The 15702-nt window shown below is 35.2% G+C and overlaps 1 protein-coding gene across 1 annotated transcript in view; it reads left to right on the top strand.

The window, feature by feature from the left end:
• Positions 1-15702, top strand: part of poc1b (POC1 centriolar protein B) — a 46565-nt gene that overhangs the window by 3102 nt on the left and 27761 nt on the right. The window contains exons 2-10 of the mRNA XM_016456755.1: positions 482-566; positions 640-811; positions 890-1069; positions 1152-1259; positions 1343-1458; positions 1553-1686; positions 2679-2747; positions 2830-2982; positions 3173-3250. Of these exons, the coding sequence (XP_016312241.1) occupies positions 482-566; positions 640-811; positions 890-1069; positions 1152-1259; positions 1343-1458; positions 1553-1686; positions 2679-2747; positions 2830-2982; positions 3173-3250 (1095 nt within the window). The remainder of the gene's footprint in view (positions 1-481; positions 567-639; positions 812-889; positions 1070-1151; positions 1260-1342; positions 1459-1552; positions 1687-2678; positions 2748-2829; positions 2983-3172; positions 3251-15702) is intronic.

Raw genomic sequence — 15702 nt, 5'->3', positions numbered from 1 at the left:
GGATCGGCTTTCACCGTGGACGAAGCGGAGTCCAGCCCGGGGTCGTCACATGTGGTTTCCGCAAGCCCGCCGGACGCTCCTTCGTCGAATCTGCCGGCCGCACTGTTCTCAAGCACGCACGCCTCTGCTCACTCAAGCCGGCCTCCGCTCAATTAAAAAAAAGGAGTGAATGGATTTTTATCATTGTAGGGTGGTTGTATCCACACACTGCTAAGATAAATTTATATGTAAACACCATGTAAAAATATTATAATCTTAATTATATATATATATATATATATATATATATATATATATCTACATATATAAAAAACTGTAAAAAATGTTTTATGTATATTCACTCACATTATGCTAAAAATATAATCTGCACCGAAAATTTGCATGTAAACAAAAAAATCAATAAAAATAACATTCTAATTCTGTCAGACTTTTGGACTTAATCTTTACACCTTATTCTTCTATGATGTCTTTTTATTTTCAGGAGGATCCCACGCTTGAGAGACATTTTAAAGGTCACAAAGATGTTGTTTCCTGTGCCGACTTCAGCCCCAACAATAAACAGCTTGGTATGCCATATTTGTCTTCTTTTTTCCCCGTCTGAGAACATCCCAGTTTATCCACTTGCAACTTCTCTTGCAGCTACTGGATCCTGTGACAAGAACCTTATGATCTGGAACCTCACTCCTAAAGCCAGAGCATTCAGGTTTGTGGGTCACACAGATATCATTACAGGTGTCCATTTTTCTCCAAGTGGTTCCTTGGTGGCATCTTCATCCAGAGATCAAACAGTTCGACTGTGGACGCCCAGCATGTGAGTGAGAACAGATGCCTACTTTCGAGTTTCAGTGTTATTTGTATCTTAATGCGTTACACTACATGTGTGTTACAGAAAGGGCGAGTCGACTGTGTTCAAAGCCCATACAGCGAGCGTTCGAAGCGTTCAGTTCTCCAGCGATGGCCAAAGGCTGGTCACGGGTTCAGATGACAAGTCTGTGAAAGTGTGGGGTGTCGAACGGAAGAAATTCCTCTACTCTCTCAACCGACACACCAACTGGGTGCGCTGTGCGAGGTATGAGACTATGTGTGTAACCTTTCTGGTTTGTCACATAAAGTGGGATTTTTCTCACTGTCACTTGGTCTGTTTCTGTCAGGTTTTCACCAGATGGTCGTCTTGTTGCTTCTTGTGGTGATGATAGGACGGTTCGCCTCTGGGATACATCCTCACGTCAGTGCATCAACATCTTCACAGACTACGGAGGGTGAGAATTGAGCGTTGTTGTTTTTTCCCGAATCTTTGTTTTTTTGGGTTCAAGCTAACTGATATTTCAAATTGTCTGTTTAGGTCAGCAACTTTTGTGGACTTCAATTCCAGTGGCACGTGCATTGCATCCTCAGGAGCGGACAACACATTAAAAATCTGGGATATTCGTACAAACAAGTTAATACAACATTACAGAGGTAGTAGAAAAGAGTTTTTCACATGGTCATTTATTTTTAATAGAATCAAGGACTAGTCTTGTTTTCAAGCTTTTAACTTGCATTTGTCTTGCAGTTCATAGTGCAGGGGTCAACTGCTTTTCCTTTCATCCATCTGGAAACTATCTGATCAGTGGTTCAAGTGACAGTACAATGAAGATCTTAGACCTCCTGGAGGGGAGGCTCATTTACACCCTTCACGGCCACAAGGTGTCTCTCTCTTGCTAATAGTGAAGAATTTGAATCCCAACTGGAACAATTAGGAATTCATCCAAAAAATTTCAATTCTGTTACCACCCTCATGCCATTTCAAAGAAACATTCTGCTTTTTCAGTAGGACACAAAGGAGAATTAAAAAAAATTATATGTACACAGTTCTTGCCAAACAGTTAACATTACGATTTTGTTTCCATTTTTTTCAATTCATTAATTTTATTTTAATAGAAAATATTTCACATATAATTTTGGTATTAAGAATTCAAAAATAAATATTCACTTTTTAAAATTCATTCCTAAATTCTTTCTTTTTTTTAAAATAAATGCTATATAATTTGACAGGTAATATTTGATCCGTTATGTTTCGCTTTTTTATGTTACTGTTCATACTGTCTATGGTAAAGCTGAAGACAATTTTCAACATAAATAATTTTTTTTATTAAATTCTGTAATGTATTTATTTTTGTACAGTTTTGGAGCTTTACAGTCATTATCATAAACTCATTTTATGGCAAGAGTCGCATAATAATAAAACAATCTAAATAAAACGACAATAAAATTGAGTTTTTTTATTGTAAATATTAGTTAACTACATTACTTACCATAAACTAAAAAAAGAAAAATACTTCTAAAGCATTTATTAGTCTTAATAAATAATACATTAAAATCAAAAGTTGTATCTGTTCATTTTATTTAGTGATTTTTATTAACTAACATTACCAAAGATTAATAAATACTGTTACAAATGTATTGCTCATTGTTTACAGTACGTTAGTTGATGCAGTAACTAACATTAACTAATGGGATGTTATTGTAAATTGTTTCTGAAAAAATCACAGCAGACATTTTTAGAATGATATGAGCATGTTTTAATTTCTGGTGAACAATTCCTTCAGTTTTATGTGTATTTTGTGATATAGACCTGTATTAAACATCCCACCCTTATAGGAAAAGCCCTAAAGTGTCTTTTCCCCCCCTGCTCTCAGGGTCCAGTGCTGGCTGTGGTGTTTTCTCGAGATGGAGGTCTGTTTGCTTCAGGAGGGGCTGATTCTCAGGTAATCGTGACCTAATGATTGTTTTACCTTCCGATCGCTATCAGGCTGATGTCACTCATGCTTGTAATGGTCTGGGTTTCAGGTTCTGATGTGGAAGACCAACTTCGATTCGCTGAATTACAGAGATCTGTTGAGCAGGCACAGCAAACGAGTCACTCCAGATCCCCTTCCACACCTGATGGACATTTACCCTCGATCACCTCACCGACACAATGCTCAGAATGGCACAGTAGAGGTCAGTGGCCACACAATCCCCATGTGTTTCACAAACAGTACTGATTTTCCACTCGCGGGTCGGTACAGCGTCAATGCTATAGTTTAGATCAATCCAGTACTTTTCAGTCAGTGTGTTATCTCTGTGACGTGCACACTACATTCATGTTTGTATTAATCACTTGTTGACGTCAATACTCTGATTTCCTTAGATTAATCCCATTGTTGCTGATACTCAGTCTGGTGACCCTCAGGTGGTTGAAGTGGGACGTGTTCTTTTCTCCACAGCGGTAAGATTTTAACTCTGACAGGAACTGATTCATGTAATCAGAACGGTTTCAGTCCAAGCACTGGGGGAGATATAGGCCAGCTAATGTTGAGCCCTCACTGAACAGTGTGCTGTCACTGCAGTCACTTGACACTCTGTCATGTGTTTTCTTTCTTTTTTTTTTTCTTTTTTTTTTTTTTTTTTTAAATAATCACTCCTCATCTCATCAGTATTTTTAACATTATTATGGTTTTGTCTACTCTATCCACTTCTGTTCTCTGGCAAATGTCATTCACTTTCTAATACAGTGGGGTTTAAAAATCGGAGACCACATTGAAAATCTGGCATGCTGCCATGAAAGGAAAAGGAAGACAAAATCTTTAGAAATGATTAAATTTGTGTTAATTTTCCACTTTATGGTATTCTCTCGAATTGCTATTCTGATAAATAATTTGTAATGAAATATAAATGTATATTGAATGCAATTATTAAATTGTTGTCAGTGTTAATTGTTTTCCCTCAAATTGCTATTTTGATGCTATCATTTGTAATGAAAAATTAAATGTATTTATATTAAATATAATGATTAATTTATGTAATTTTTTTGCTAAACTTTCGCTCGAATGGCTAATTATTGCTAATTATTAAAATTCTGATACTGTAATTTGACAAAAAATTCAATATATTTATATTAAATAAAATTATTAAATACATGTTAATTTTTCACCAGGTTTTCACTCAAATTGCTATTCTGATATATAATTTGTAATGAAAAATAAATGTATATTGAATGTAATCATTAAATTGCTGTCAGTATTTAATTGGTCACAAATTCAATATATTTATATTAAATATAATTATTAAATACATGTTATTTTTTCACCAAGTTTTTACTAAAATCGCTATTCTGATACTATAATTTGTTATGAAAATAAATGTATATTAAATATAATTTTTAAATTCATGTTAATTTTTTACTTTACGTTTTCAATCAATTGGCTGTTCTGATACTATCATTTGTTAAAAAATTCTATATTTATATTAACTAATTATTAAATTCATGTTACAGTTTTTACTCCAATTGCTATTCTGATACTATAATGCATGATTAAAAATGAACTATATTTTTATTAAATATAATGTAATTTCAAATTTTATTTTAATATATATTATATAATAATTTATAACAACAGTAATAATATTTAATATAAATATATTCAGTTAAAAAATGCAAAACAGAAGCATTTGCGCTTGTGGCCTCAGATTTTTTAACCCAACTGTATAATTATAGCGAATAAGGCACATGATTACTATTACAGTAGCAGGTTTTAAAAAAACTAACAAACAAAAATATATTCAGCCCAACAAGCGTTGTTTGTGTGGCCGGCAGCTCTCCAAACCTTTCTTATTTACTGCGTGCCTTGTTCTGATCCGAAATATGGGAATGTCCTCATGCTTCCGTGCAAAATGCTGCGCTTTCTGCTTTACAAGCGGATTGAGGAAATGCTGTGAGACGGCACACAGCAGACTGTGTGTGCCTCGCGTGTTTACAGGAAGACTCTTTCCCTGGCCCTTTCTCTCCCTCTCTTTTTTTATTTATTTTTTATTTTTTGAGCGCACTGGTTCTTCTGGCTGTGTAGAGTAGCTCGAGTGTGACAGCAAAAACACACCGAGCACACACACGTGCCTAAAGCTGGGCTCTGATGTGACCTCACTTTGCCGCTGGAGCCATAGACTAATAATAGACTCCTCCACACTGTGACTTCAGCTCTCTCCCTCTCTTCCATTTGTCCCTTTTATCTGTACACACTGTACTGCATAGAGAAAACAATTGTCCGGTTTGGACGCCTGCACATTCATTGACTAGTCGATTAGTTCTGCCATTAGACTCACTAGATATGTGTTGACTAGTTGTTGATCATGTGACTTCAGTCCCAGCTAATGTTGCTATGCAGCTTAACCACATTCATGTTTTTGCAAATCGCATCTGGATTTGATTCTGATTCACAAGCATCAAATTCAGTTCCGATTTAAATTCAGTTTGATCGGATTCTGTATAATTCGGTGTATTTCAGTTGTTATGATGAGATATGAAAGACATTTGCTCTCTGCTAATGCTGTAAATTACACAGGATAGTGTTTCGGACTGTTTTGAACAAGTCTTTTTGAACTAGTCATTAAAGGAATCAGCTCATAGTAGTCATTTGTTTGTGAATCAAACTATATTGGGTGAAACACCTGTTGCCAAAAACAAAAAAGGCTGCATGGCACATGGTGAGTCATTCACATAAGGTAAACATTAACCCACTGACTAGTCAATTGCTCTTCTGGATGACAAGTTGACTAGTAAAAATTAGCCATAGTGCACACGTTCACTTTTTCCATTCACACTTAACAACGTTGGCTCATTTCAGTCCAGGCCGCCTTTCCGAATCGGACCTGTCAAGGTACATTTACAGGGAAACCCTGTCATTATCTTTCCCTGAGCATCCCACAGTCCCTTAGGGCAGAGTTTCCTCATTCTGCTTCCCTGCCTTTCGTGCGTGGGGGCAGAGACAGGAGGAAGTGGACGGCAAAGAGAAGTATGACCCGTGGCGCCTTTTTGTGTGACGCTTCCTGCCATCACTTCCTCTTGACTGACTCTCTCTGGATTCCTTTCGGTTTGAGTGTGTGAGTGTGTGAGTGTGTGAGTGTGTGTGTGTGTGTATGTGTGTGTGTGTGTGTGTGTGTGTGTGTGTGTGTGTGTGTGTGTGTGTGTGTGTGTGTGTGTGTGTGTGTGTGTGTGTGTGTGTGTGTGTGTGTGTGTGTGTGTGTGTGCGTGTGTGTGTGCATTTTCGTCCTTGTTGACTCCCTGATGCATTAGATCTGCTATGCATAGGCGACACTAGAAATTCCAGAGGCATCTGAATAGCAACGAAAGGACCACGACCCAAATGATCCGAGAGCACTCAAGTCACAGACAAGTATTAGCGTGCGTCAAAGAACTCCTAGGTCTGGTGGATAGTTGCGTCAAATTTTTGTATCCCACTCCCACCGCTTAGTCAGTTCATACAAACGTTCTACTATCAATAAAAGCTGCAAAAAAAACAAAAACATTATTACATGTTTTTATTAAAAAATATAAAAATATTCTATATAAATATATTTATATCTTTTCTCACTTGTATCGACATGTTTGTTTCTTTGAACATTTGAACAGTGCAAAAAAGATTGAGTTAGTTGCAATCCAATTACAAAAATATCACAATATATTGAATCTTGTATCACATGATGAGGTACTGTAGTTGTTGATAATTGATGTATAAGGTAAAAAAAAATGTAAAAATATTTGTAACAAAAATATCTACAGTACACCTTCATAATTGTAAGCGTTAGTAAAAAATTTGCTAAATAATTAATTTAATGAATTACTACTACTAATACTACTACAATAATAATAATAGAGTTTTGTTTACTATATTATTTTATTTAAGCACAATACAGAATTAATAATTTGTGTTATGAATAATTGTAATTTTATGACATACCACAATATCAGTATTTACAAGAATTCTTCGGATTCTAAAATAAAAGGAAACTAATTTTTGCTCTTTATATGGTCAAATGTAATTACCCTTGAAGCTCCACAAGGATGAATGATCAAATTTTTGTACAATGTAAATAGGTCCCATTTTACATTATACCACGTACCATGAACAAAAAATGAGTTGTTTGGTACAATGTGTTTGTATTGCAAAAATTTTAGATGTATTTACAGAAATTAAATATAGATGTAATTGCATACAGGTATTTTTTTTAATAAAAGTACAATGTAAAGCATGTATGTAAACAATAATTGCATTATATCAAATGATTAATTTAAATGTTAGTACGTAGTAGTTAAAGACATATATTTTGTGTCCTATAAACAAAGTGTGTGCAAAGTGTATATACATATACTTTTTTTTTAATTATTGCAAATTTAAAATTAGTAGGCGATTATTTAAATTAAAATAGATTAACAGGTGAACTAATTAAGATGAAACCTAATATTGCTGAACTGTTTTTATTTAATATATTCTATAGATGATTAAATTATACATGCAACTCAGTGTGTGCATGTTTGTTTGAGGGTCTGTAAATGTGTGCGCACCACCTGGTATTACGTTTCTGAAGGTTTGTAAGGGTGACAGACAGGAAGCAGGCAAAGAGCCTCTTCCTGTGTTGTAAAGAGCAGGAGATTAGGTGGCCGCGAGGTGTGGATACCAGCTTGAAGGCCTGCCACCGGCTCCGGTGACAAGACGACGTGACATGACGGAAGTTAATCGCTAAAGATAGAATGGCCCAGGGGAAGGTTCACTTTCCACCGGGAGAGCTTTGAGAAAGATAGCCTTACACGGAGAGAGAGTGACTTGCCATTCTCAAGCAAAAAAACAAGTGCCGTCAGCAGGAAGTGCTCATTGATTTGAATCGCATTGCATTGGGAGACATCCGATGCATTGTTTGTGCATTTTCGAGCTGTTTACTCTACCTATACGGTGAAACATACATCACACCTGGTCATTGCTGAAATGTAGGTGGTAAAGTGTTGAAATATGTGTTATGGTTATGCAACCGCAGTCGTGTTATCGCAAATTTCCTGTTGTTATGTGGGCGGCATGAGCACTGGCGTTATTGCACATTTTCTGGATTCTCCTGAAAGCGCAGATAATAGAAAAGGTCAATGCAAAAGTCTCATCCGGCCCATAATCACCAGCGCTGACCCAGGGACCTCAGACGGGGACTCCGGCAGACAAACAGGCGCTCGCACATCAAAGACACAGGAACCCGGGCAGGTTCATCACTTATTCAGTGTAGGGCGCACCCAGAACTCAGTGTGTCCGCCTTAATATTTAATCTGGTTTCTCGCCCATTGTGTCCGTCTGCCCCTCTTCCTTTCTTTTTTCTCCATTAAATGTTGTTTTTCGTCCATCCCTTTCATCTCATTCATCTGTTTTATCTGCGAGTTCCACCAAAGGCTATTGACCCCTGTTCTAGAATAGAGCCGTTCCATCCATTGAATCACACTGGCACTTTAACTTAATGGATTATCTCACTTCCTCCATTAAAGCAGATGGTTCCTAAACAGTCCAGACCTCATCTTAAGTACCTGTCAAACCGGAGCACCGTCACATTAAGTGTAGAGTTGAAAGGACCTTATCAGAATCTGGCTTAGAGTCTGTTTTTCCTCTCTCACTTGACATTGTTTTTTCTCTCTCTCTCTCTCTCTCTCTCTCTCTCTCCATCTCTCCATGAGCTCTCTCAAGGGTATATGGTGGCCCGGAGGGGTATAGCTTAAAATACGCTGACAGTCCGTTGACATTGATTCTAAAAATAGTAGGCCTGTACTATTGCAGGTAACAGGTACACCTCAAAGGCAAATGCTCTCCTGCATTTCACTCACTGTGCTGTCCATCTACACCATCTCTTCCATTCAGATATTATTTACAGCAGAACTGTAAAATTGTAATTGTATAAGATTTTTTTAAATTTATGCTTTTTTTATGTTTTTTAGTATTATTTGTTTTTATTTAACTGAATAAACTTTTAAAAATGTTTCGTTTGTTTTTTATTCTTTTTTTAATTTAATTTATTTACTCCAAATGTTTGGAAATGATGATTAGTGGCACTTTTCAGTGGTACGTTTTCTTTTGTTTGTTTTCCTTATTCAAATAGTTGGGGTTCTTAAGTTTTTTTTTTTTTTTAAATGTTTTTGAAAAGATGTCTCTTGTTCACCAAGGCTGCATTTATTTGATCCAAATTACAGCAAAAACATTAATATTATTACAATTTAAACATACTTTTATCTTTTAATATCATTTATGTAATCTTTTTTATTATAAATGTTTATCAATTTATTATTAATATCAATGTTGTTCAACGGTTGTGTTGCTTAATATGTTTGTGGACTTTTTTTTCAGGATTCAAAAAGAACAGTATTTATTTACATTTGTTGTATAATTATAAATGTCTTCACTGTTTTTACTTGCTGGATAGAAGTATTAATTCCTTTTAAAAATCCAAAATGACCCCAGACTTTTGAAATGTATTTTATTTTATTATTTTTTTTTTTAAAACAACACTCCTATGACTTTTCAGTCATTTTTTTTTTTTTTTAAATATTCAATTAAAACATCATCATATAGACTAACATTTTATGTTTTGTTTATTTTTATAAAATAAAATAATACAAATTTAAATGTAACAGTTATGAGATTTCCAGACATTAAAAGCATACTAGAAACAGTTATATTTCATATTTCAGCATTTTTACAGGACACGCAAAGCTTATTAAAATTTTCAAGGCAGCATTGAACCACCGCAATAAAAGAACATATTAACTGCTCAATACTTTTGAATACCTACTCAATCCTTTATATGATGCTAAATATACACTTCTCAAAACAACAGGTTTGTGCATTATGAGCACTTTTATGCAGTAAAGTGTTTGTCTGTGTACATGTTTTTAACACCACAGCTACAGTATGGCCTCTTCAGAGCTGTGGAACCTCTGTAAAAACAGCAATTAAAAACACAGGTCATCCCTCCATGATCCTGTGCTTTAATACAGAGGTGCTGCATGCGCGGTTTCGTGATTTATTTTGATGCTCCATTTTACTGTCGCTTTCCTCTTCCCCTGTATGAGTTATTTTTAACGCAGCATGAATGGAAGGTGGAAGCGCCTCTGTGAACTGCGTAGGATGAGCTATCAAAACATCGCTTTTCACTGATGCAAAAAAATGAGCTAATTTTTCTAAGCTCAAAAACAGCTATGAAAACTAAACAAAAAATCAACCCACACAAACTCTTGGTTAATTTGTTGTGGGAGTTTTATTTTTAGGTGGTGAAGAGGTGAGTTTTGGTTGGGTTTGTTGGAAAAATCGAGCTCAGGCTTAGCTAAAAAGATTTGTTTTTCTTGCTTGGCATGAGTGTTTGAAATGAACAGGGGTAAGAAAACAAATCCGCTTCCTCTGAGTGAGAGTACAGGAGGGTCATGGGCTCCGGAGGTACAGCTGAAACTCAATGCTGGTCAGGGTTAGAGGGTAAGTTGCACCCCCCTGGCCCGCCTGTTAGGAAGTCATTAATTTCTATTCCTAAACCAGAGTTCTCTCCCATCTTGTTCACTCTATCTCACTCTTCCTGATTCAAATGTTTCCCTTCTTCTCCCAAAGCTCTTGTAGCTGTTGTAGACTTTTTGTATTGTATTGCTTTCTCTTCTGGGCCATTGTAAAAATATGATAACAAACATAACACTCCTATAACTTTTCAGTTATGAAAAATATTTAAAATATTCAAGAAATCTTATTAAAGCATCAATACATAGAAAAACTTTTTTTTTTAAATACTTTTTAAAATAAATAAAAGTACCTAGTCTATAATATGAGGGGGAGTAATGAATGACCCCAGAATTTTTATTTTGGGGTGAACTATCTCTTTAAAACAGTATTTTTAATTTGCCAGGTGTCTAAAGAAATACCTTTCCCCTTCATTTGACATACCACTTTTGTTCTGATGTTTTTTTTTGTTTTGTTTTGTTCTGTTTTTTTTTGTTTTGCCATTTGTTTTGACTGTATTATTTTGTTCGTTTAAAAAAAACCCTATATTTTTAATTTGCCAGGTGCCTGAAAAACACATCGTTCCCTTCATCTGATATACCTGTTTTGTTTTGTTTTTTGTTTTGTTTTGTTTTTTGATTGGATTTGTTTTGTTTTTTGTTTCATTTCATTTTGGTTCATTTTGCTTTTGTGGGTTTTTTGTTTTATTTTCATTTAAGGAAGAGAAGGAAGAGCTACCTTTTATTAAAATTTTCATTTGAAAGATTTTCACAATTTTTATAAGCTTTTCCAGATGAAAACTGACCTGAGCTGAATATGTAAGCACTTTTTAAAGTCAGAAATCCATAATTTTTTTTTAAGAATGACCTTTGTACACTTACCTTCTATTGTACTTTTTACACTCTTTTCCTGTTTGTTTTTCCTGAAGTCTTACACCATGGCCTTCCCTGCCTCTTTCTCTCACACCAACCCTTTCCGACTCTGTTTTCCTTTCTCTTTTACGCAAACACCACACGCACGCCGACAGCACCACTGTTGCCTGTTTGGCGTCAGCTGGCCTCGGCAGCTCACAATGAAACACGCGGGGAATGTCCGTGACCCTTTGAACCTCAACCCCTCTTGTCCCGCTCTCCCTGCCGCCCCTTCCTCCTCTCCTCTAAGCCCCAACATCCACCTCCAGCCACAGACCTGCGAGGGCTGTCAGGCGCCTCTCTGCCGACCCGTCCGGGCCTTAAAGGCTTAACCCCGCACAAGTCACAGCATTCTTCCTTGCCTCTGGGAAATGTGTTAGCATTACTCATGCTCTGTCCCCTCTAACCCCTCACACCTACTCCCTTGAAGATGAGGGGAAGTCTTTGGGTTGAACTGGGCCATGGGGGCTTTGACGGGAACTTTGAAAGGAGGCAAGGCCCAGCTAAGGTGCACTTAACCATAAAGCTCCACATTCCTCACAGGGCCTCCTCGTGCGAGAGCAGTGACTACGCCAACCGCATTATTCACGTCTATCTCAAACACTTTCCAAATATGCAGTGTTAAGAGATTGAGGTCAGTGCAGTCCTTATCTCAAAGTGCGTTAAAGTCTGTTTACACATGACCTTTTAACCCCTCAAACACTGCTTTAAATGCATTTCCTTGGCGTGACATTGTTTTCGCAAGCTGATTTTAATGCAACCCGTAATTGTAAAAGGATTTTATACAAAAAAGTATCTTTTTTTTTTTAATCTAGTAAAGTTTAACCATTTTTAAAGATGAAAACCAATGAAATCCTGCAGTGGTTTCCGAGTTATATGGTAGCATTCCTGTTGTCTTGCTGGCTCGCAATTAGCGACAAGCTCATTGTGTGTCGCAGTTTCCCACAGCTACTTTGCAGTCGATTTGGTATTACCAAGTTCGAAAGCAGATTATCCAGCATTTGTGTAGCAATGGGGTTTAGCTTAAATTAAATCCCACACAGTGACCCTCTTGTTTCCGTGTATTTGTGAATTTACCTGCATTGCTTTCTGATGTTTGTAAGTGACTTGTTTTGCTGTTTTTAAGCCTGATAGCAAGCAGTAATTCAAAAGGAATTACACCAGTTTACAAAAAAAAATGAAAAGCTCTAAAATGTGATGTGAAGTTAATGTGAAGTTTAGCCTGGTGTACAGGAAGGGATTAATGTATTTTTTGTTGCTTTGAAGTAATTCATACATTGTGTATTATTCAGTGTTTGCATGCTAACCATCTTGTTCATACTGGACGATTAAAGGGATAGTTCGTCCAAAAATGAAAATTGTCATTAATTACTCACTCTCATGTTGTTCTAAACCTGTAAGACCTTCGTTCATCTTCGGAACACAGATTAAGATATTTTTGTTTTCTGACCCTGCATAGACAGCAACACAACTACCACATTCAAGGCCCAGAAAGGTAGTAAGGACATCGTTAAAATAGTCCATGTGACATCAGTGGTTCTACCGTAATTTTATGAAGCTTAGAGAATACAACTTTTGTGTGCAAAGAAAACAAAAAATTACTTAATTCAACAATTTCTTCACATGGACTATTTTAACGATGTCCTTACTCCCTTTCTGGGCCTTGAATGTGGTAGTTGCGTTGGTGTCTATGCAGGGTCAGAAAGCTCTCGGATTTTATGAAAAATATCTTATTTTGTGTTCTGAAGATGAACGAAGGTCTTACTGGTTTGGAACGACATGAGGGTGAGTAATTAATGACAGAATTTTCATTTTTGGGTGAACTTTCCCTTTAAGAATGAATTGCAGACAGATACATAAAAAAACATATTAATATTGGATATTCAATAGTACAAGCTCATTTTCTATATTTTTACAATTTGATTATCCCGAATAAATTGAGTTAATATTTTTGAGTAAATGTTATCTTTAGCTATTCTAAAAATGAATATCTATTTTTCATACTGTTCATTGTAATGTTGTGAAGCCTAAATTCATTTGTAGCATTTGAAATGATTAATTTTGTTTTTAGCAATTTATTGTCAATTTATTTAGACACAAAATTACAGAATCTGTATATTTTATGCCATTTACAGTGTTGAAAAGTGTACCTTTACTTTGGATTAACACTAAATGAATATTCCACTGCACCAGCAGCCCAAATGCTGAGGTATTTTGCATATATGAGACTAATTATCGACATATGATGGTTATATGGTGTATGCGATGACCAGGCAGGTTATTGGTCGCCAGTGTGGGGCCTCTTTTCCATCAGGCCCGGAAGCTAAATCACCATTAGCACAGAATGTTTATTATATACTGCATCATATAAAGTAGAAAATACAGATCTGTATATTGGGAGAAAAAATATGTAGATACATATTTTCCCCAATATCTGGATTTTTACATCTGGTAAGATGCCTGATTCTGAAAAGCTAAATCTCAATAACATTGTATAGCTGGGGCTTATTTGGAAATAACAGTCCTCCCACATCAGAAAAAGACCATGTATTTTACTATTCACAGTTTCGAAACATGCGAAATGATTGGGTAATTTAACATAACTACCAACGACTCCAATTTCTAATACCTTTTTATCTTCCTGACCCCCTGACTCATGATATCCTTCCAGACCTTGACTTAGCATATTCAGACACTACAGCTGTCTGAAATCTCATTATCCCTTCTTCGCTGGCCAATTGCCTGATTGTATTTTTAGAAACCTGCGCCGCTGCTGGGGGGAAAATTGGTTGCTTGCTTCACCTCCGCTTCCCCCACATCTCTCATGAAGACTACATTCATCCCACTCGCTCTGCCACTTTCTCTTTGTGCTATTTTCAGACTACCTCATGTGAGGGCAATGAGTTAGGAAACACGCTTAACAAGCGCTTCACTGATGTTCCTGATTTTGCATGGATCAATCAGATTAGCCAGAATCAAATTACTGGATGTGCATCCCTAGAAGTAACTGGCACGGTGGAAGTCATATGTCCTGCAATGTTCTCTCTGTGTTTTGGAGAGTTGACACTGACCTCGTTTTCTTACTTTTGCTCAGCCTGATGTGTTGAGGCTTAACTTGGGAGTCTGAGGCTCATATATAAATACTGTATATTATATGTAATGGAGGGTTTACATCATGCATACAATTGCATGAAGTATAGACACGGGTAATCATTACTACTTAAATCTGGCTAGACAAACTATATGCTTTCAAATTACCATTCTATGTTATAGAGATGGTAGGATGGTCAACTAGTCATCCAACAACAGTGGCAGTGGATGATTTTAGAGATGCTGAGAGGGTTTTAGCATGTTGTGTTTAGCATGCAGGTGACGTCCTTTTCCTTTTGGACAGTTATTCAGATTTCTGCTTGTCCTGCCAACATATTTTCAGTAACGTCAACATGAAAAAATACATTTAAAAGTCTATCTGAATTATGATTTATATATTTTTTAAATGATCATTAAAAGAAATTATCATTTTGAATATGTATTTTTCAATGTATTTTTAATATTTATTTTAAAATATTTAAAAATGATTTATTATGCATTTTCTCATTGATTCTTGATGCTACCAAGACTATTGTCATTCTTGCAGTTTCAACAAAACTTTTTGTATGAATATGACTTTATTTTAAAATTAAAATAATTTTAAATTTGTTAGATTTATTTTATAATATTTAAAATAATACATAATTCTTAATTAATTGTTTTGAAATATTTGAAAATTAATACAAATTTATTATAATTTTTACACTGATTGTTATTACACTGATTGTTATTTTTATTACTACTATTACTATTACTAATAATGTATAGGTAATATATAAATTATTTAATATATTTTATATTTAATATATAAAATAATTATTTTAGTTTATTATTATAATAATAGTAACAAAAGTAAAATATATACATATATAATAGAATAATATATATATATATATATATATAATTATTAAAAAAAATTGTAATTAAGTTTTATAATTGTAACAAGTTTTAAAGGGGTCATATAACCTTGCTAAAAAAGAACATTATTTTGAATTTGAATACCTTTATTGTCATTGCATGTAGCATATAACGAAATTTCGTATCTCGTGGAAATGCAACTATATCCATCTACATTCACCATAATAAAAAACCATACATATAAATAAATAAACACATAAAAAATTAGATTAATTAGTCCTAAAAGAAACCTAAAAACTAATATTAAAATGACTTGTGCATTTCATTGCAGTAGTATGGCACAGTCCATCCTTTCAAAATTTTAAGGGTAGTTATGAAGAAAGAAAAACGGGGAGGAAAGAATTTTTGGTGTAATGCAATGTATTTGCACGGTTTAAAGGGGTCATATGATGCTTTTTTAAAGATCATTATTTTGTGTATTTGGTGTAACAGAATATGTTGACATGCTTTAATGTTCAAAAAACACATTATTTTTCAAATAC

This window comes from Sinocyclocheilus anshuiensis, unplaced genomic scaffold (assembly GCF_001515605.1).
Source record: "Sinocyclocheilus anshuiensis isolate Anshui unplaced genomic scaffold, SAMN03320099.WGS_v1.1 scaffold840, whole genome shotgun sequence".
In the NCBI taxonomy this organism is placed as follows: Eukaryota; Metazoa; Chordata; class Actinopteri; order Cypriniformes; family Cyprinidae; genus Sinocyclocheilus; species Sinocyclocheilus anshuiensis.
The sequence above is the reverse complement of the archived record's forward strand: the minus strand, read 5'-3'. Positions and strand labels throughout refer to the sequence as shown.